Below are 20,350 nucleotides of genomic sequence, written 5' to 3'. Positions count from 1 at the left end.
TACTTTTTGTAATCTCCCTTTTTGTGCTTAAGTTCACCAAGGATTTCCCTGGTAAGCCAATCCGGTCTTCTACCATATTTGCTTCTATTGCTACTCATTGGAATGGTTTCTTTCTGTACCTTCAATAAGGCTTCTTTAAAATACTGCCAGCTCTCCTGGGCTCCTTTCCCCTTCATGTTAGCATCCCACTGGATTCTGAGGGAATCAAAGTCTGCTTTTCTGAAGTTCAAGGTGTGTATTTTACTACTCTCTTTTCTTCCTTTGGTCAGGATCCTGAAATCTACCATCTCACGATCACTGCTTCCCAGGTTGTCACCCACCTCAAACTTCCTCTATTAGTTCCTCCCTATTTTTGAGCAGCAGTCAAGCTGCGCACAGCCCCTGGTTGGATCCTGCAGCACCAGTACCAAGAAGTTATCCCCAATATTCTCCAAAAACTTCCTGGATTGCCTGTGTACTGCTGTATCAGTCTCCAAACAGATGTCAGGGTGATTAAAGTCCCCCATGAGAACCAGGGCCTGCGTTCTGGAAACTTCTCTCAGTTGTCCGAAGAAAGCTTCATCTACGTCATCCACCTGATTTGGTAGCCTGTAGCAGACACCAACCACAACAGCACTGCTGTTGCTTACACCTCTAAACTTAACCCATAGACTCTCAACAAGCTTTTCCTACTCTATATACTGGAGTTCTGAGCAATCATAGTGCTCTCTTACATACAGTGCAACTCTTCCTCCTTTTATCCTCTGCCTGTTCTTCCAGAACAGTTTATACCTTTCCATGACAGCACTCCAGTCATGCGCATCATCCCACCAAGTCTCCGTTATTCCAATCAAATTGTAGTTCTTGGACTGGGCCAGGGCCTCCAATTCTTCCTGTTTGTTACCCAGGCTTCTTGCATTGGTGTACAAACACCTTAGATAATCAGTTGATTGCCCTACCCTCTGCATTCGAATCAGGGGTCCACCTTTATTGCTCATTCCTCTTTGCATTTCTTCTCGGTATCCGACTTCCCCACTCCATTCAGGGTTTTGGTCACCGTCCCCCAATGAACCTAGTTTAAAGCCCTCCTGACTAGGTTTGCAAGCCTGCCTGTGAAAATGCTCCTTCCACTCTTCGTTAGGTGGATCCCATCTCTTCCTAACAATCCTTGTGCCCGGAACAGAGTCCCGTGGTCGAAGAAACCAAAGCCCTCTCTGAGACACCACCTGTGCAACCAAGCATTTACTTCCTCAATTCAATGATCCCTACCCAGTCCTTTCCCTTCATCAGGGAGGATGGAGAAGAACACTACTTGTGCTCCGAATTCTTTGATCCTTCTTCCCAACTCTACGTAATCCACAGTAACCTGCTCAAGGTCATTCTTGGCCATATTATTAGTTCCCATATGGAGAAGCAGGAAGGGGTAGTGATCCGAAGGTTTGATCAATTTGGTAAGCCTCTCAGTCACATCCTGAATTCGAGCTCCTGGTAAGCAGCACACCACTTGAGATTCCAGGTCCGGACAGCAGATGGATGGCTCAGTCCCTCTTAGGAGGGAGTCCCTGACCTCCACCACCCACCTTCTTCTTTGGGGGTGGTGGTCATGAAACCCATATCCTTAGGACTATGCATCCCATGCCTTCCAGCTGAAGTGGTTCCCTTCCGATTTCTTCCTTGTGAGGTCCCTTCCAAAGCATTCACCATCGTAGAGCCTGTGGAGAGAGTCTGAAAGCGATTACTTACCTCTGTAGGAATGGGGGATTCCCGTGCTGGCTTTTTTTTCCTTCTAGAAGTTACACGTTGCTAGTTCTGATCCTTGTGCTATACTGCCCTCTCTGGCTTTTCTGCCTGCCTTGGTTGCAGGATTAAATGCTGCCTTCTATCAAGGAAGTCTTCGTCCTCTCTGATAAAGTGTAGAGTCGACACTTAGGTCTCCAGTCCTCTAATTTTTTCCTCCAAAATGGTGACCATCTTACACTTAGTGCAGATGAAATCCCTTCTGTCTTCTGGGAGGAAGACAAACATGGCACATGCTGTGCAGATAACAATAACAGAACTATCACCATCCATACCTGCTGTCCTAAAAAAGGTATGTCTACACTACCACCCTAGTTCGAACTAGGGTGGTAATGTAGGCAACCGGAGTTGCAAATGAAGCCCGGGATTTGAATTTCCCGGGCTTCATTTGCATAAAGCCGGGCGCCGCCATTTTTAAATGTCCGCTAGTGCGGACTCCGTGCCGCGCGGCTACACGTGGCACGGAGTCCGCACTAACGGACATTTAAAAATGGCGGCGCCCGGCTTTATGCAAATGAAGCCCAGGAAATTCAAATCCCGGGCTTCATTTGCAACTCCGGTTGCCTACATTACCACCCTCGTTCGAACTAGGGTGGTAGTGTAGACATACCCAAAGGGTTTAAAGGAAAGACAAGAGAACCTCGTCCTCTCCCCAACTTCCACCCTAAACTCCCTGCTTTCAATCACCTGTTCGCAAGCTCCCTGGTTGCTGACTCACTCCTATATAAAGTCCTGGATTGCCTGATAGTCCCTCCCTCTACCAAGGCTCAGCCAATCAGCAGAGGCTTCTAGATTTCTAGATACATCTGCACTCTTAACTTTTGTCAGCATATTTCCATACAGGAGTGGGAAAATATGTGATTCTTGCTCCACGCATTTGTGCCAATAAAAGGTCCTCATTTTATATAATCATAACTGCCAAACATAGCTTATTTTTGAGGGGCCTGGAATAAGATAGATTAGCAAAGAACAGTTGGGCCAGTATAAGCATCCACATGCCAAACATTTTGCTTCAGACTCCTGTGTGGAAGGTTCTAAGTGGGTGGACTTGCTAGAATTACATCAATTTAAATTCACAGCATTGTCAGGTCTTCTGTAGTTTTCCTATCTATTATAGAGTCCTGCACAATTTCCTGTGCTTCCCTTAGGCATTAGGCTGGTGAGTAACGGGGTGAGGATTGTGTGACCCAAAAGAATAAATCACACACAACTAAGCACCAGCTCTTTAGATCATTGCCTCACATTCACAGATGTCGTGGGAAAGTGTCTGCTGCACCACTGCAGCATTTAGGAACCAGGAATGTGCCCTACTGCATCTGTTCTGCCTGCAGAATGATGGGGAAACACACTACAAGGGCCTTCCCAGTTATCCAGAGAACAATGAAATCCTACTTAAACTCTGAGGGGCAATGCTATGGGGCTGCAGTTCAGCCCGGTTTAGTCAGTATAAAACTCTATCTGCCCTCATAACAAGGTATTCTGAAGCTTGCAGATGAGGACCCAGGGAATGCAATCCTGCTCCTCCGCTCCAGATGTAGGCAGCCAGTTCTGGTGGTCCTCTTTCAGCCAAGAGGTCTTCACCAAAAGGGTACACTTACATATTTTCCCTCAACTTCTGCCCTCCCTTCAGCTCACTGACAAACAGGGACATGCTATCAGCCCTACTTGTTCCCCACTTTGCTCTGAATACTCAACAGGACAAATCCACCTGCCTAGCTCATCTGTGGGGTATGGTTCACTATCCAGTGTAGTGGCACTTGGACCACTTACAGCAAGAACATAAGAACATAAGAACGGCCGTACTGGGTCAGACCAAAGGTCCATCTAGCCCAGTATCCTGTCTACCGACAGTGGCCAACACCAGGTGCCCCAGAGAGGGTGGACCGAAGACAATGATCAAGCGATTTGTCTCCTGCCATCCCTCTCCAGCCTCTGACAAACAGAGGCCAAGGACACCATTTTATCCCCTGGCTAATAGCCTTTTATGGACCTAACCTTCATGAAATTATCTAGCTTCTCTTTAAACTCTATTACAGGCAGTCCCCGGGTTACGTACAAGATAGGGACTGTACGTTTGTTCTTAAGTTGAATCTGTATGTAAGTCGGAACTGGCGTCCAGATTCAGCAGCTGAATCTGGACACCAGTTCTGACTTACATACAGATTCAACTTAAGAACCCCAAGCGTCCCCAAGTCAGCTGCTGCTGAAACTGATCAGCAGCTGATTCCAGGAAGCCTGAGGCAGAGCAACTCTGCCTCAGGCTTCCTGTAGTCAGCCGCTGGTCAGTTTCAGCAGCGGCTAACTTGGGGACGCCTGGGGTAGAGCAGCTCGGGTGCTGCTGAGTTGGTCCAGTAGCGCGGCCGCTCCTCGGCGCTACTGGACCAACCCAGCAGCACCCCAGCTGCTCTGCCCCAGGTGTCCTGATTCAGCCACTGCTGAAACTGATCAGCAGCGGCTGAATCAGGACTCCTGGGGCAGAGCAGCTGGGGTGCTGCCGGGTTGGTCTGGTAGCGCCAAGGAGCGGTGCTGCGGGACCAACCGGCAGCGCCCCACCTGCTCTACCACAGGTCCCGGGCTTTGCTCCACATCTCCCTGGTCTGCTGGGGGGGGTCACTAGCTGCGTCCCCCCCCCAGCAGACCAGGGAGACGCGGAGCAAAGCGGCGCAGGACCCGGGCCGAACCGCGGCGCTTCCAGATGATCTGGAAGCGGCCGCGGGTCCGGCCCCGGGTCCTCCGCCGCTTTGCTCCCCGTCTCCCTGGTCTGCTGGCTCCCCGCAGCAGACCAGGGAGACGGGGAGCAGCTTTTCTCGCCCCGGAGGAGGCCGGCGGCGGGACCAGGCGTCCCACCGCTCGAGTCCCCCGGGGCGAGAAAATCCCCGTTCGTAACTGCGGATCCGACATAAGTCAGATCCGCGTAACTCAGGGACTACCAGTATAGTCCTAGCCTTCACAGCCTCCTCTGGCAAGGAGTTCCAAAGGTTGACTACATGCTGTGTGAAGAAGAACTTTCTTTTATTAGTTTTAAACCTGCTACCCATTCATTTCATTTGGTGTCCTCTAGTTCTTCAATTTAGGGAACTAATAAATAACTTTTCTTTATTGGCCCTCTCCACACCACTCATGATTTTATAGACCTCTATCATATCCCCCCTCAGTCTCCTCTTTTCTAAACTGAAGAGTCCCAGTTGCTTTAACCTCTCCTCATATGGGACCCGTTCCAAACCCCTAATCATTTTAGTTGCCCTTTTCTGAACCCTTTCCAAGGCCAAAATATCTTTTTTGAGGTGAGGAGACCATATCTGTACACAGTATTCAAGATGTGGGCGTACCATAGTTTTATACAGGGGCAGTAAGATATTCTGTCTTATTTTCTATCCCTTTCTTAATAATTCCTAGCATCCTATTTGCCTTTTTGACCGCCGCTGCACACTGTGTGGAAGTTTTCAGAGAACTGTCCATGATAACTCCAAGATCTCTTTCCTGATTTGTCGTAGCCAAATTAGCCCCCATCATACTGTATGTATAGTTGGGGTTATTTTTCCCCGATGTGCATTACTTTACACTTATCCACATTACATTTCATTTGCCATTTTGTAGCCCAATCACTCAGTTTGGTGAGATCTTCTTGGAGTCCCTCACAGTCTGCTTCTGTCTTGACTATCCTAAACAGTTTTGTATCATCTTCAAACTTTACTACCTCACTCCTTACCCCTTTCTCCAGCTCATTTATGAATAAGTTGAAAAGGATTGGTCCCAGGACTGACCCTTGAGGTACACCACTAGTTATCCCTCTCCAATCTGAAAATTTACCATTTATTCCTACCCTTTGTTTCCTGTCTTTTAACCAGTTCTCAATCCAAGAAAGGACCTTCCCTCTTATCCCACGGCAATGTAATTTACACAAGAGCCTTTGGTGAGGGACCTTGTCAAAGGCTTCCTGAAAATCCAAGTATACTATATCTACTGGATCCCCCTTATCCGCATGTTTGTTAACCTCTTCAAAGAACTCTAACAGATTAGTAAGACAGGATTTCCCTTTACAGAAACCATGTTGACTTTTGTCCAATAAATTATGTTCTACATGCTTCACAGTTTTATTCTTTACTATTGTTTCCACTAATTTGCCCGGTACTGAAGTTATAACTGTGAGCAAGCTCTACAGTCTGAGCTGGGAGACAGCTTTTATAGCTCAAGCTGCAGAGGTGCCTACACAAAGCTCCAGAGGTTCCAGGTTTGCATCTGCCTGGTGGCAGTTACAGAAGCTCTTCCCACCTCTTAGCCTTGCCATAGCACCAAATCCCTAAGGCCCAGTATTATGCATGAGAGCCTTTGAGTAACTGTCCGCCAGCTCCCTGGTTTTGCCTTACGAGCAGTAAGCGCTGCCCAGGGCTCACTGCCTTGTGCCACTGGGATGCGCTACCCTGCCGGACGGTTTCTATGCTCCCCCAAGCCTACCCTTCTCTGGCCTCGCGCTTCATCCCCAACTGTCCAATCAGAGCACGCCATTTCCTCGACTCCGCCCCTTCTACGCATGAAGGCGGTTTTCTTTCCATAGCCCAGTCCCTCCTCGTTGCGAAGCAACCAGTGGGCGCGGGCTCCCGCCCAGTTCCCAAAACACTGCTCGGCATGCCCCCGCCCGGCGTTGCTGCGGCGACCGCTGGGGCAGCTGCGCGTTGCGCTCGGCGGCCATGGAGGCCTTGGCGCAGCGGGTCAGTAATGGTGACCTGGGTGCGGCTGCCCCCTGCGCGCCCGGCCGCAGCCCCTTCCTGACTCTCGCTGCTGTAGAGCCCCCTGCTTCTCTCGAGGCTGCGGCAGCGCCTCCTTCCCTCCGCGGCCAACTGCGCTGCTACCCCCGCCCCCGGTCCGGGGCCTGCTGGGAAGGTGGGCTGCAGCGGGCGAGGGGTGAGCGCGGCTCTGCGGGAGGGGATGAGGAGCCGGCCCGGTGGCGGCAGCAGCTGCAGCGCTTGGTGCAGCTGGGGGCCTGCGTGGGCGGTCCCTGACAGCGGCGGTCGCTCTCCCGTGGGTCCGGGCCTTCGTGTGTCACAGTAACGCTTCCCTTTCAGGCGCTGATCAGTTACTATTGTCAGGAAGGCTACTTCCGCCACCTCCAGCTGGCAGCCAATGAGGGTCTCAAGAAGTTCGGCAACGACCCCGTGTTCCTGTTCTACCGGGCCTATGGCATGATGCTGGAAGGTGAGCGACTTGCTTCTCGTTGGACCTTTGTTCACATTGAATGGAAAACCATCAACTTCAAATCCAGGCCGCTTCCCCGGCTCTTCCCCTGACAGCCACCGCCACTTCCCCAGGGTTACTAAACTATGTATTTTGAATTCTATAGTGTGGGGTTTGTTTAGCCTTCTTACTAGGAGTTTGGGAATATGGAACTTGTGTTTTCTCAGTATTAAGAGTTTTTCCTTTACTGTATAACAGAATATTAAGTTAGTATAATCACAATGCTTTGGGGTGTGAAAAATTAACATTGCCGAATGATGCTGTTAAACAGCCTAACCCCCAGTGTAGACAAGAGAACTGTCCTGTCAGCCTAGCTAATGCCCCTCCAAGAGGAGTGCCTAAGTCAATGGGAGACTTCCTCCTGTTCTAGGTAATGACTTCACTGAGCAGCTGCATTGCTTCACATTTTAAGTTTAGACCAGTGTTTCCCAATTTTATTTAGCAGTGGAATCCTTTTCAGCTTTTCAGAATTTCAAGGAACCACTAGGTTTGTCAAGCAGAAAACAACAAAAAAAGAGGGGAACCCATCCATGCATGAAAATCACATTCCTTCCCCCAAACCCCACCCCTTTGAGGCCCCATCCTCTCTGTTCCCCTCCTCTCCATCACTTGCTATCCCCAGCCCTTATACACTCAGGTTGAGACAGGAGGTGTGGGGTGGGAATAAGGGATTTGGGTATGGGAAGGGGTGAGAAGTGCAAGCTCTGGGAGGGAATTTGGATGCAGGAGAAGGGGATGCTGGCTCACGGAGGGGGCTCCAAGCTGGGGAGTGTTGGGCTCAGGTGGAAGGTTGGGGTGCCGAGCAAGTTACAGGCTTGTGTATGTGAGGGTGCAGGAGTTTGAGGTGGATATGTGAGGGGCTCAGGGCAAGGAGGCGGTGAGTATGATGGGCTCAGGGGACAGATTTGCCATGTGTGGATGGTGCAGGAGTGCTGTGGCAGAAGACTGAGGATGTGGGAATGCAGAAGTTTGGGGAGGTAAGAGGCTCAGGACAGGGGGTTCCAATGTATGATAGGCTCAGATTTAGGGTCAGGTGGTGCAGGAGTATTATGAAGCTGCAGTGAGATGGAGATTTGGCCCCAATTGTGGGCATGTTGGCCAGGCTTCATTTTTAAATAAGATATTATGTCAAACTCAAAAGATTTTAGCATTGTCTTTATTTATGAGAGGGGGCAAGGAACCTGTTTTGAGTCAAGGGTCACTGACCCACAGAAAAGTCAGTTGGGGCCACACAAGTGAGATGCAAACTCCCTCCCCCCAAGTCTCACTAATGTGGTCCCAACTGTGCTGGTGCGGGCAGGGGACAGGGTGCTAGTGGGTGCTGGGGCTGGGGAGAAGGTGTGCTGGGTGGCAGGATGCTGGCACAGGTGGCAGGGTGCAGGGGCAGGATGCCGGGGTCAGGGACATAGTCCTGCTGGGCACTGGAGTGGGTGGCAGGGTGCTGAGACAAGTAACAGGGTACTGCTGGGTGCTAGGATGGGTGGCAGGGTGCTAGGGACAGGGTGGTGCTGGGTGCTAGGGTGGATGGCAGGGTGCTGAGGCTGGGGACAGGGTGCTGCTGGGTTCTGGAGTGAGTGGCAGGGTGATAGGGACAGGGTCCTGGGGTGGGTGGCAGGGTGCTTGGACTGGAGAGAGGGTGGTGCTGGAGTGAGTGGCAGGGTGCTGGGGCCAGGTACAGGGTGCTGCTGGGTGCTGGGGCCGGGGACAGGGTGCTGCTGGGTGCTGGGGACAGTGCTGGTAGGGGGTCTGGGCAGAGGACGGGGACAGCTGGGACCAGTACCTGGCAATCCTGAAGCACCTCTGGGTTACAGGAAGTGTGTGACTGCACTTTCCCTCCCCAAACAGTTGGCATGCGTGCTGCCTGAGCAGCAGGGGCTCTTGCACTCCAGCAACTTAATTCCGTGATGCCGTCCTTCGGGGGTGGGGAAGGGAGGATGCGGTGAGTCCCAGGGCAGAGCAAGCTACCTGCACAGTCGGAGCTGCTCAGACCTGCGTCTCCTGACCTCTCCTCCTCCCCCTTGCACCACGCAGAAAGGCGGTGGAACTAAGTTGCTGGGTGCCACAGCCACAGCTGTTCAGGCAGCGTCCGCCGGCTCCTTTGGGGAGGGGAAGTGCTTCCTTCCCTGCTTTGGGTCACGTGGAGTCACTCCTGTCCAGCACCCCCCTAGTGTGCTGGCCGGGAGCAACTGTTCCCTCTGCCCCCACCTCCCTACACCTCTGCGTCGCCAGGGAGGAACAGGAAATAAGTGTGCTGCTTCTTTAAGAAGCTGGATATCTGGCTCTCTCTCTTTCAGAGAGAGCGGGGGAGTGCTGGCTCTTCGCAGAACTCCTACTTTTGCTTTGTGGAACCCCAGGGTTCTGAGGAGCACCAATTGGGAAATGCTGGTTTAGACAAACCCTTTCACAAACAAGTGAAAATGATTTTGTGAAGCGTGAGGTTAGCTGTATGCAATACACAAAATAAACAAATTGAAAAAAACAAATCTTCAGTATTTTTTTCAGGTATCAATAGTGATTATACTGGACAGTATAAATATATTAAAGTATCAGAGGGGTAGCCGTGTTAGTCTGAATCTGCAAAAGCGACGAGGAGTCCTGTGGCACCTTATAGACTAACTGAAGTGTAGGAGCATAAGCTTTCGTGGGCAAAGACCCACTTCGTCAGATGCATGCCGAAGTGGGTCTTTGCCTTATAGACTAACTGAAGTGTAGGAGCATAAGCTTTCGTGGGCAAAGACCCACTTCGTCAGATGCATCTGACGAAGTGGGTCTTTGCCCACGAAAGCTTATGCTCCTACACTTCAGTTAGTCTATAAGGTGCCACATGACTCCTCGTCGCTTTTATATTAAAGTGTTTAATTAAAATAATAGCAAGTGAAATACTTTCAGAAAAGGATGCTTTTAAAGATAATTGTGACCCTTTATATCTTCTTGTATTCTTTAGGTCATGTTCAGGAGGCTATTCGCGAGCTTGACTCTATTAAAAACAAACAGGAGGTGTCCCTTTGCACAATGATGGCACTGATCTATGCCCATAAAAAGAGCTCTAATCCAGGTATCCTTGTTGACAATACTATTGTTTTTCTGTCTCTTACATTGTCTACTAAAATATGTAGTTAATTAAACTGCTGGCCATCTAACCGGCAAAATATAGTTGAATCATAATTAAACAAAAACACCTGCTTTATCCCTACATATAAATGTAATATATACTAATAAGATAAAGTTTGACAAAATTATGTACAAAAAAAATCTCCCTTTTATATAATAGGAGTGTACTTGCAGACAAAATACAGAAAAGTTGCAGAGATGTGTTTCTTGACATACTAAATTTTTAAAGCAATGGGTCTGTTGCAGGCCTGCACTCTTCTGGCTGCCTCAAACCTCTCTCTCTCTCTCTCTTTTTTTTTTTTTTCTCCCCCTTGGGCTTCTGAGCTTCTTTACTCTTGCCAGTCTCTATTCTTCTGCATCCAAAAGACCAGTCAGAAAACATGTTTGTTTTTCAAAGGGTATGCGTTTTTAGTTCCCTGAGTAGCCTCATTTGCAGTATAGTTTCTCTTTCCAACTTCTGTTTCCATTAAAAACACTCCCTTGCTCTATTCATTGGACAGAATTGAGATGGCCTGACCCATGAGTATTTGTGTACATAAAGTATGAAGGATAGAGTATCACTGAAATAATGGGACTGAAAATTCCTTACTACTTGCTACTCCTGTCCAGGTTCTCCCATTTTATAAAAAACTTATTTCTGGAGCTTGTTAAACACACACATCTGCTATGCTTTTCGTTTTTCACGGGTGTATGTCTTTCATACATTGCTGAAGCACAGGGTTGCTGACGTGCACTTTTGCAATAAGCAAATTATATCATCCCTCGTTATTCACTAAAGCAAACTCCATGGTGTTGGAATACTGTACAGTATTTAATATATACTACAAAGTGCTCGCTTACTGCTGACTCACTTCTATTGTTTCCAGTGTGAAGTTGTTTAGAATATTAAAGTTTTGCAAAGACTATCCTACACTCATGACAGTTTTAATTATTGGCTTTCCATTAATAGCTTAAGCATTGATCATACTATACAGAGCAGATAAAAGCCATTAAAGCATTACCACAGAAATTTTATTAAAAAGTTTAACTTTTTTGTAAATTAAAAACAAAACACAGGTTTTGCAATGTAACTTCTAACTAGGGAACTGGAATGTGTTTAGAACTCTCAATCATGGTTGCAAGATCATATATAAAGTAGCCCAGTGTCTCAGAGTCTGTAACGCTGAAATGCTTGCTGTTCCCTCTGGGCGGCCCATGCTGCATGGGGAGTGCGGGGCCCAAACGGCCGCTTGCAACGCTTGCTCCCCCGTGACGGCCCGGCTGAGCAGCGCAGAAGTCAGCCGAGTGCCATGGTGGGAGGCGAAGAGGGGCGGGGCCTCCCACCGTGGTGCTCGCCTGATTTGTGCGCTGCTCAGCCAGGCCGCCGCATGGGAGCAAGCGGCGCAAGCAACCGTTTGGGCTCCGCGCCCCCCATGCAGCACAGGGAGTGCGGAGCCCAAACAGTCATTTGGGCTCCGCGGTCCCCTGAGTGAGAGGCAGGAGGGGGAGGAGAGGTGAAAGAGAGAGAGGGGGAGGCAGTAGGGGGGGGGAGGGGAGAGAGAGAGACCTGAAAATCCTGTCTTATGACAGGCTAATTGGCTAGTGTTATAATAGTAACTTAGTCCTCCAGGTACTGGTGGAAAGCCTATTTTTGGTTGGCCAGTGCTTCATGGCTGTCTTTCAAGGGCCATTTCACTCTGAAAAATAAATTTAAAAATGATATTCTATGGGCATCCATATTTGTGATTTCCAAATAAAAATTTCCTCAGTTTACATATGAAACATGGCCTTTCCAATAGATAGTCTTGTGAACTCCATCTGGGATCATAAAGTTACATTGAATGTCTGTCTTGTGCATCCTCTCTTGTATTAAGTATTTTACTGGTCAATTTTGCCCCTGGTTGCATACATGTTACTGAGGGTAGAATTTGATTCTGTAGTTAAAATGTAATTATGTTGGTGCAGTTCTGGTAGTTGGCTCTCAAGCATTGCAGATCAGATACAGTCAACAGGATTAAAAAAGTAAAAGGCTTTATCTTTGCTAAAGTAATCAGTACGGTTCTGAATATTCCTAGGAAACATATTTGAGAGAGTGCTATTTTTAAGTAATTTTTTAGAAAAAAAGTTTGCATTAAATAAGAAACTTGAAAGTTAAAGCAGTGGTGACTTTGAGGAGTGGTTTGGAGTGAACAGGTGCTATGAAGACTAACAACAAACAAGTTGATATGAGACTCAAAATCAGGCCTTAAAAATCCATTTGCCATGCTACCTGGAAAACTTTCTTTTCTACATAAGTTTTCATACAGTACTGCTCACCATGGTGTCTGAGCTCATTCTAGTAGTACATTAAGAAATGTATCTATATATGTTACATGTCTTGTTTTATCTTCTCATAAGGAGATGCATGTGCAATGATGACTTGTTTTGGTAGGTTATTTATTAAATATGTCTATTGCATTGTATTTATATTTGAGAAGACAAGGTCAAAAATATACATCTGCTTTGGAAAGTGATGAGGTTTGTGACCATCCTGAGCTCTGGGCGGGGAAGGGGAGGAGGGATTCATTCCACAGTCTCAGATGGCAGCTGAAGAAAGTTTTTTCTCCTTCGTGGATTAGCTCTCTTTTATTGTTGAGAGTTCCATTGTGCCGGAGGAGAGAAGCTGTTGAGTCCAGTCTTTGTTCCAAAGCTTTAATTAGTCTTTTAGTTATCCTGGTCCCAGACAAGACTGTGTGTGGAAGGTAAGGACTGAGGCTTTGAGCCATTTGAAATTCTGTGGAAAGCCCGCTTAGAGAGTTAAGAGGTATAGTATTTTCACAGTGGCCTTCGTTGTTGAGGAGATGCACTTTGGCATTCTGAAATATTTGGAGTTTCCTGAGTTTTGAAGGTTTCATGTCCTGCTATTATGCAAATTGCATTACTACAGTCCAGCCAAGAGATGTTGAAGGCATGAATAAGTGAGGCTGTCTTCATTGATCAAGATAGGGTGAAGACTCCTAGCCTGTCTGAGATTGTAGAAAACATTACTTGCAGTCATTGTGATGTCAACTGAAAATCAATGAGGAATCCAAGAGGGGGATGATTTTGACCAGTGATAGGTGTGAATCGTCAGCTAATGAAAACCACCTTGTGGTTGTGAATTATTCAGGAATTACTTTCCTTTGTCACTTGTCTTTATCACTTCAGCTGGCTGCTCTTTATCTAGGAGCTGGTCTAATCCAAGCCCTGTACCATTCTGGGCATGCTGTGTGCAGGGGTGCTCCAGCCTAGCTGCAGGCTGGAACGGTTCTCGTTCACTCCAGCTCAGTCAGAGCAGCCTACGTCCATACTGGGGCTAGCTGCTCCAGCTCCACCATTCGCCCCCTGTTAAATTAGTTAGTTAATTAAATGGGATTTTATAACCCTACTGCTCAGCTGGGTTTAGCAAGATATCGTGAGCCACACAAGCTTGAGTTTTGAGACCTGGTCTTTGAGCCTCCTGCTGTGGGATCCTGCTTGCAGTGTAGACATAGCTAAAGTGATTTACCACCCTGTATAGCTTTTTGGGGCAGGATTTGTCCGTTTCAGTGGAGGCAAATAGGAAGGTCCTTTTGGCCTGTAATACAGCCTTAGTATAGACTTTGATGAATTTGTCATGTTTTATCCTGTTTCAGTCAGGGATATCAGTAATAGTTTGTTTAGTTAACCAATTAAACAACTACAATTGTAATGTTTTACTGGTTAACTGCCTGCCTAGTCTGGGCCACTCCAACATGGCTGAGATGGAGGAGTGGAGTGGCCCTGCTGGCCTTCCCAGGCTAAAGGGTGAATTTGATTTAAATTAAATTGATTTTAAATCACCAGTCAGTAGGGATGTGAAAGCTTAATAGGTTAACTGGCTTCCAAAGAACCGGTAACCAGTCAGGGCTAGAGCAATCCCCGTCTGCCACAGGCAAGGGGCTGCTCGAGCCCTGCAACAGGCCCTCTGTGGACAGGCGCTGCTCTCATCCGGAGCCCTAATGTTAAAGAGGTTAACTTATTAACTGGGATTTTACATCCCTACTAGTCAGGAAGACTCGATTTAATCATGGTTTTCTACATAAAAGTGCATTCTTGCTGGTTATTATAACCTTAATACATATTCTCAACACATATGTAACTCAGAGATAGATGTAGATTTCATTTTTAGAAGGTGCGCACTAAATTTTTAAACTTTGGGGTTTTTTTTTGAAAACTTTTTCAGATTAGTTTTACAGCTACATCAGATTTGTAAATAAAATAACCAAAGGTAATTGAAGCAGATATTTATGAAGTCATTGTGAGGTGAACTATCTCCAGTTCAACAGGTTAATCATTAATATTTGGAGGATTTTCTTGCCACCCTGGACTGGGAGGGGAACATCATCAGACAGACATTTAATTATTTTTATTTAACTAAAACAACAATGTTATGTATTCTGGGTTTTTTTCAACAGCAAACATACAATATTATAAATAAAACAAGAATATGAATCTTTGAATTTTTTTAAATTCAAGTTTTTTAAAATCCTGTCTGTTTTTATTAAAATTGCTTTTAACTAAAATGGTTAATTTTTGTTTTAAATTAAATTGACTGGCAGGCAGGTCAGCATGAGAAACTTTAAAATATTTGTGTCTGCAGGTAACTCAGTCATTTTCACCTTAATTTTTCTGTTTGTTCATCATCTGGAAAAGAAAAACTGACTCTCCTGCTTTTATAGGTCCCACACAGTTTCTCATTGGAATGATACAGAGGCAGCAGTGCTGGGAGGGTTGGGCCTACCCCCATGTGTAAACATGTAACTGTAGAAATTTTCAGTGGTTACACATTTACCTACATAAGCACATTTTAACATCCCTAACGAGAGGTACATCTACTGGAGGATAGGGATAGTGTCTACAGTGAACTAGACAAATTGGAGGATTGGGCAAAAACAAACTGGATGATGTTCAGCAAGGACAAGTGCAGAATCCTGCACTTAGGACTGAAGAATCCCATGCACTGCTAAGCAGCTGTTCTGCAGAAAGGACTGGGAAGGGATTACAATGAACAAGAAGCTGGATAGGAGTCAACAGTATGGCCTTGTTGCCAAAAAGGCTAACAGCATAGTGGGTTGCATTATTAGGAGCATTTCCAACACATTGAGGAAGGTGATTATTCCCCTCCATTTTGGCATTGGTGAAGCCACATCTGGAGTACTGTGTCCAGTTTTGGGCCCATCACTTCAGAAAGGATGTGGACAAATTGGAGAGAGTCCAGTGGAGGGCAACAAAAATTATTGGGGGACTTGAGCACATGACTTATGGGGAGAGGCTGAGGGAACTGAGCTTCTTTTAATTTGCAGAAGAGAAGATGAGGTGGGATTTGGTCGCAGCTTTCAACTACCTGAAGGGGGGTTTCAAAAAGGATGGAGCTAGATTGTTCTCCGTGGTGGCAGATGACAAAACAAGAAGTAATGGTTTCAAGTTGCAGTGAGGGATATCTAGGTTGGATATTAGGAAGAACTATTTCACTGGGAGGGTAGTGTAGGGCTGGAATGGGATACCTAGAAGATGGTGAAAGCTCTGTTTTTAGGGTTTGTTTTTTTTTAATGCAAGGTTTTACAAAGCTCTGGCTGGAATGATTTAGTAGGAGTTGGTTCTGCTTTGAGCAGGGTATTGGACTAGATGATCTCTTGAGGCCATCTTCCAACCCTAATCTGTGAATCTTGTTTGGGGATTCCAATTATTTCTGGAGAAATCTCAGCAAGTTTGCAGAAATACTTCTCACCAGAGCATTGCCCCATGCCCTTGCTAATGTAGCACCTCTACCCCTGTATTTTGTATTTACCTCTGGAAAATATGATTAGAACATCAGCTAGTGTGGAAATACTAGAGGCTTTGGCAATGTGCTCTTGTCTTGGGATGGCAAGTTTATGCAGCATCTGCTCCTACTGTACAATGATCTTGGTAAGATATGCTCCAGATCTTTAAAAAGAATTCCCACTGTTACTATTTTCAGATCGAGATGCTATTTTGGAACTGGATACTAAAATGAAGGAACATCGTAAGACAGCAGGACAGCAGGCCTTATACTATGCAGGCTTGTTTTTGTGGCATCTTGGTCGCCAGGACAAGGCCCGTGAATATGTTGATAGAATGATCAAAGTTTCTAATAGTAATAAAGAGGTAACTATTCATTATATATGAAATATAAGTATTGCTGTCCATGTATACAACTAGACTCAGTAATTGTCTTCTACATTGTCATCCTTTAATGTAACTGCCATATGCTATATTTCATTTAATGCTGAAAAAGCAGTTGTGTGTGACTGGTCCTAATCACAGTTTGTGAAGGATCGCTAACTAAAAAGTAAGGTCTGCTGTGGCCAACAGAATTATTTAGCTAAGTAAATACATTTTCTTCAGGTAAAATAAATCTAAATGGCTAAGTGTAACTTGGCTTCTGGTTCATAGTTTAAATGTTTATTGGAAAATGCCACCTACCTTCCATTAATGTTGGGACTTTCCAGAAAATGTTTACTCAAGTTGAGAACATTTTTCAATTTTATGTGTTTTGATAGTCAGCAAAATATAATTCCCAGTAAGAGAAATTGAGCTATAGTTTGGAGTAATACTACTCTGACTAGAGAAAGTGATGTTTTTATTTTAAAAAAAGGGAAAAAAAGAAGAGCAAGATCAAAGCTTCTAGAACAATTAAGCTTTTGAGACTCTGTATAAGGAGAAAATATAACTTTTTTTGTTAATGCTGAGAATTATTGAGCCTAAATATAATAGAGTAATTTTATAGTCTCCCTCAGTAATGAACAAAGGAACATTACTTGGATTTGCTAAGATCACTGGTTGATCTTAAGAGTCCTTCTTTTGGTACTTTGATACATTCCTTGTGGCAGTATCTTTCTCGTAACTCTCAGTGAATTTTCCAACTTTTTAATCATATCACTTTAAAAACAGACGTAAGTGTTGGGTGTTCTTAAAAAAAAAAAAAAAGTGATACAGTACATTGCTTTTGTACATCTTAGGATTGTAAAAGGTTAACTTATTCACCTGGTAAGCATTAGGCTTACTGGAATGCTTACTGAGAAGCCAGTTAACCAGGCTGTGAGCTGTGGTAGGCGATAGCATTGGGATGGCCACAGGACCTTGACAGTGTTTTAGGTGGTGCCTTATGACGGGCAGGCAGGACTCTGGTCACACTATCTGGGAGTTGTGGTGTCGGCTATGTGGTGGGACTGTGGTTATATAGGTGGGACCCCAGCTATGGCCATGCTGGAGAGGCCGGAGTGGGCAGGTGGGGCTAGCTCCAGCTACACCAGAGCAGCTCTGGTGGGGACGTGGGGCCCCGATCGTGGCCAAACTGAAGCTACCTAGGCAGGAATGCTGGCTTGGAGCAGAACCTGCCATGCTGCCCCATAGAGCCACAGTGGGACTGTTGCCCTGAGCCAGCCCACCAGTGGTTAAACGATATAATTTTAATAGTTTAACTGGTTAATTGTTTTGATATTTATATCCCTAATACATACCTGCTTCAAATATAAGTTTACCTCAATATGATCATTAATGTGTACTTATCAGGGCTTTTAATATAATAGTGGAAAAAGTTTTACATTAATAATTAAAGCTTTTTCTGGTGAAATATTTCTTCAAGTTGGTAAGACTATACCTTGTTATGTGTGCGTGTAACATTAAATTCCCTAACCATGCTTTTAAAGTGTTTGGGTTGTGTGGATTTTGATGTGTAATGGACGTTGGTTGCAATCATCATAACTACAGATAATTTGCTCACTCTCCATATCTGAGGTTGTATTTTTTCCTCAGAAAATCTCCAAGTACTTTGATGGGCAAATTGTACTATGAACGTTTCCTCAACTTGGGAAACTTAAATACAAGATTACATAAAAAGCCTGTATTTCTTGATTTCCAGTTGTTACCTACTTTAAATTTTGCCTCTTTGTTATAGTACATTTGAGTGCTCTAGTGGACTTGAAAGGCATTATAGACTAATACTTAGAATTGTCAGTATGCAATACCATGTCACAATTCATTTCACTTATCTTAAACCATGAGTTATAACTGAATATTCTTATACAGGGATTGATTTTGAAAGCTTGGCTTGATCTCACCTGTGGGAAAGAAGCTTATATTAAAAAAGCTGTGAAATACTTTGATGAAGGAATGCAGGGTGGGAATGACCCTTTTGCCTTGCTGGGAAAGGTAAGTCATTTTATTATTTTAACACTTCCACAGTATATTTAATAATAACTTTTAGGCTGTGAAGCAGTTTTAAAAACATCATTATGTGTGCAAAAGAGAATTTATTGTGTGGTTAAACAATAATAGACAACCATTTATTTAAATATTTCGGATGTTTCTTACATTTTCAGATGTATTGATTCCAGTTACAACACAGAATACAAAGTGTATGTTGCTCACTTTATTTTTTTATTATAAACATTTGCACTGTAATAAACAGAAGAATAGTATTTTTCACTTCACCTAATATAAGTATTGTAGTGCAATCTTTTTATCATAAAAGTTGAGATTTACAAATGTAGAATTAATTACAAAAAAGCCTTCAAAATAATGTGAACATGTAGGTGCTAAAGTTTTACTAAGTCCTACTTCTTTTCTACTCACATACAAGTTTCTTTACATTTGCAGGAAATAATACTCCCTGCTTCTTGTTTACTAGGGATGTTTGCATATAATTGTGTAAACGATTAACTGATAAGCCTGGGTTTATCCTTATCCTAACTACACACATTTCTTGCCCCTTGCTGCCTCTGTATCAGAAGCACCATGGGCAGGGGTGGTTGTGGGGACCCGGTGCCTGTGAGGCTTTTATGCCATCTCACCATAAGCATCAGATCCTGCAGCGCCGCCTGCCCCTCCCATGCCCATGCTGCTGCCTTTGATAGCGAGGCAGCAGCGTGGAAGGTGAGGAGGGCAGGCTGGAGTTAGTACATGTGGAAAACTGGCTTTTAAGCCAGCTCCCCTTGCATATTGGCTCATGGGGTTACCTTACCTCCTTTTCCTCCCCCCCCCCCCCCCCCCGCAATGTGCTCCTGCCTCTCTCTGCTGCCTATTTTAAGCTGTCTGTCTGCATGTGATGTCTCCAGAGCCACCAGACCCTTCCTCCCCCTCCTTGCTACCACCCACAGATAGGGTGGAGGAGAGCAGGGAGAGGAGAGCAGGCAGGAGCTGGTGCCCAGGGGGATCTGGCTCCCCACGAGCACCAGCTTCTTGGAGTGTTCCCTCCTCCCCCAAGCTGCTGCTTCTATATCAGAGGCAGCACCAGAGGACAAAGGAGGCAAATGGACATTCTAGGTCAGCCTTGCAAACATACCACTTCAGTGAGCAGCTGCATAGCATTCTGGGGGAGATTGGGGGGAACCTGACCAGTTTCCTAAGCCAGACTGTGGACTGTTCCCAAGAGACTCCTCTAGCAGCCTCAGGCAGTAGTGTGGAGGACAGTGTGTGTGGGGGAGGGGGGGGAGGAGGAGAAGGAGGAGGACAGTCAGCAGGTGAGTGGAGCATAGCAAATAGATAGGTGTGTGATTGGTACAAAATTGTTGCCATTGTAACGATGTGTTGGGGGTCCGAGGTTAACGTGCGTGAGCCATAAAGTAGTTCCGTTTGCCCATCAACTCCTGGGTCACCTATTAATTCTCTAACGTCTGGCTATAGTTGGACACAAGGCAGGGGAGCATAATTGGGTCATAATGATTTATTGCTTCAGCTACTGTATGCATACGGTATGCATTAGGGGTGTTAAATATTGGTTTATTGAATAGTCAACTAAGTCCCTGAGGGTGGGCCCAGCAGCCAATGTATATGAGGCAGCAGCACCGGGTGCCAGGCAGAAGATGGTCCGCAAGGGGAGCCAGTTTAAAAAACAGATGCCCTTGTGGACCAGCTGCCTGTTGCCCTGGGCTGCTGCTTCTGAGAAGGTGGCAGCAGTGCCTGTCTGGGAGGGTCTGAGCTCAGCGTGAGCCAGGACTGAGCTGGGCTGCCTGCCCTCCGTCCTAAAATATTTTAAATACAGAGCCGCAGCGGGGGTAGGTTCCTATCCTGTCATAAGCAAGGACTGAGCCAGGCTGCTTGCCAGCCTGCTAAAAAATTTACTGGCAGGGAGAGAGGAATGCTTGTAGTCTATAGCATTAACTAATAAGCTTTTGCTTATCAGTTAATTGACTAAACTATTACATCCCTTGTATGCATTGCATTCTTAATTATGGATTTCTTTATAGCATTC

The 20,350-nt window shown here is 45.8% G+C and overlaps 1 protein-coding gene across 4 annotated transcripts in view; it reads left to right on the top strand.

Moving 5' to 3' along the window:
- Nucleotides 1-6,331: 6,331 nt before the first annotated feature.
- TTC21B (tetratricopeptide repeat domain 21B) overlaps nt 6,332-20,350 on the top strand; it is a 133,186-nt gene continuing 119,167 nt past the window's right edge. For 2 of the 4 annotated variants that reach the window (XM_006124791.5, XM_006124789.5), the window contains exons 1-5: nt 6,332-6,485; nt 6,840-6,969; nt 9,953-10,063; nt 16,097-16,263; nt 18,187-18,309. In XM_006124791.5, coding sequence (XP_006124853.2) covers nt 6,465-6,485; nt 6,840-6,969; nt 9,953-10,063; nt 16,097-16,263; nt 18,187-18,309 — 552 coding nt within the window. In that variant the 5' untranslated portion in view covers nt 6,332-6,464. Of the gene's footprint in view, nt 6,486-6,511; nt 6,658-6,839; nt 6,970-9,952; nt 10,064-16,096; nt 16,264-18,186; nt 18,310-20,350 lie in introns of those variants that run through there. The other 2 variants (XM_075933527.2, XM_075933528.2) reach the window with 2 other exon arrangements.

The sequence above is a fragment of the Pelodiscus sinensis genome, chromosome 7 (assembly GCF_052426305.1).
Source record: "Pelodiscus sinensis isolate ZL-2025 chromosome 7, ASM5242630v1, whole genome shotgun sequence".
NCBI lineage: Eukaryota > Metazoa > Chordata > Testudines > Trionychidae > Pelodiscus > Pelodiscus sinensis.
Note: the sequence above shows the minus strand (reverse complement) of the source record. Positions and strands in the feature narration are given on the sequence as shown.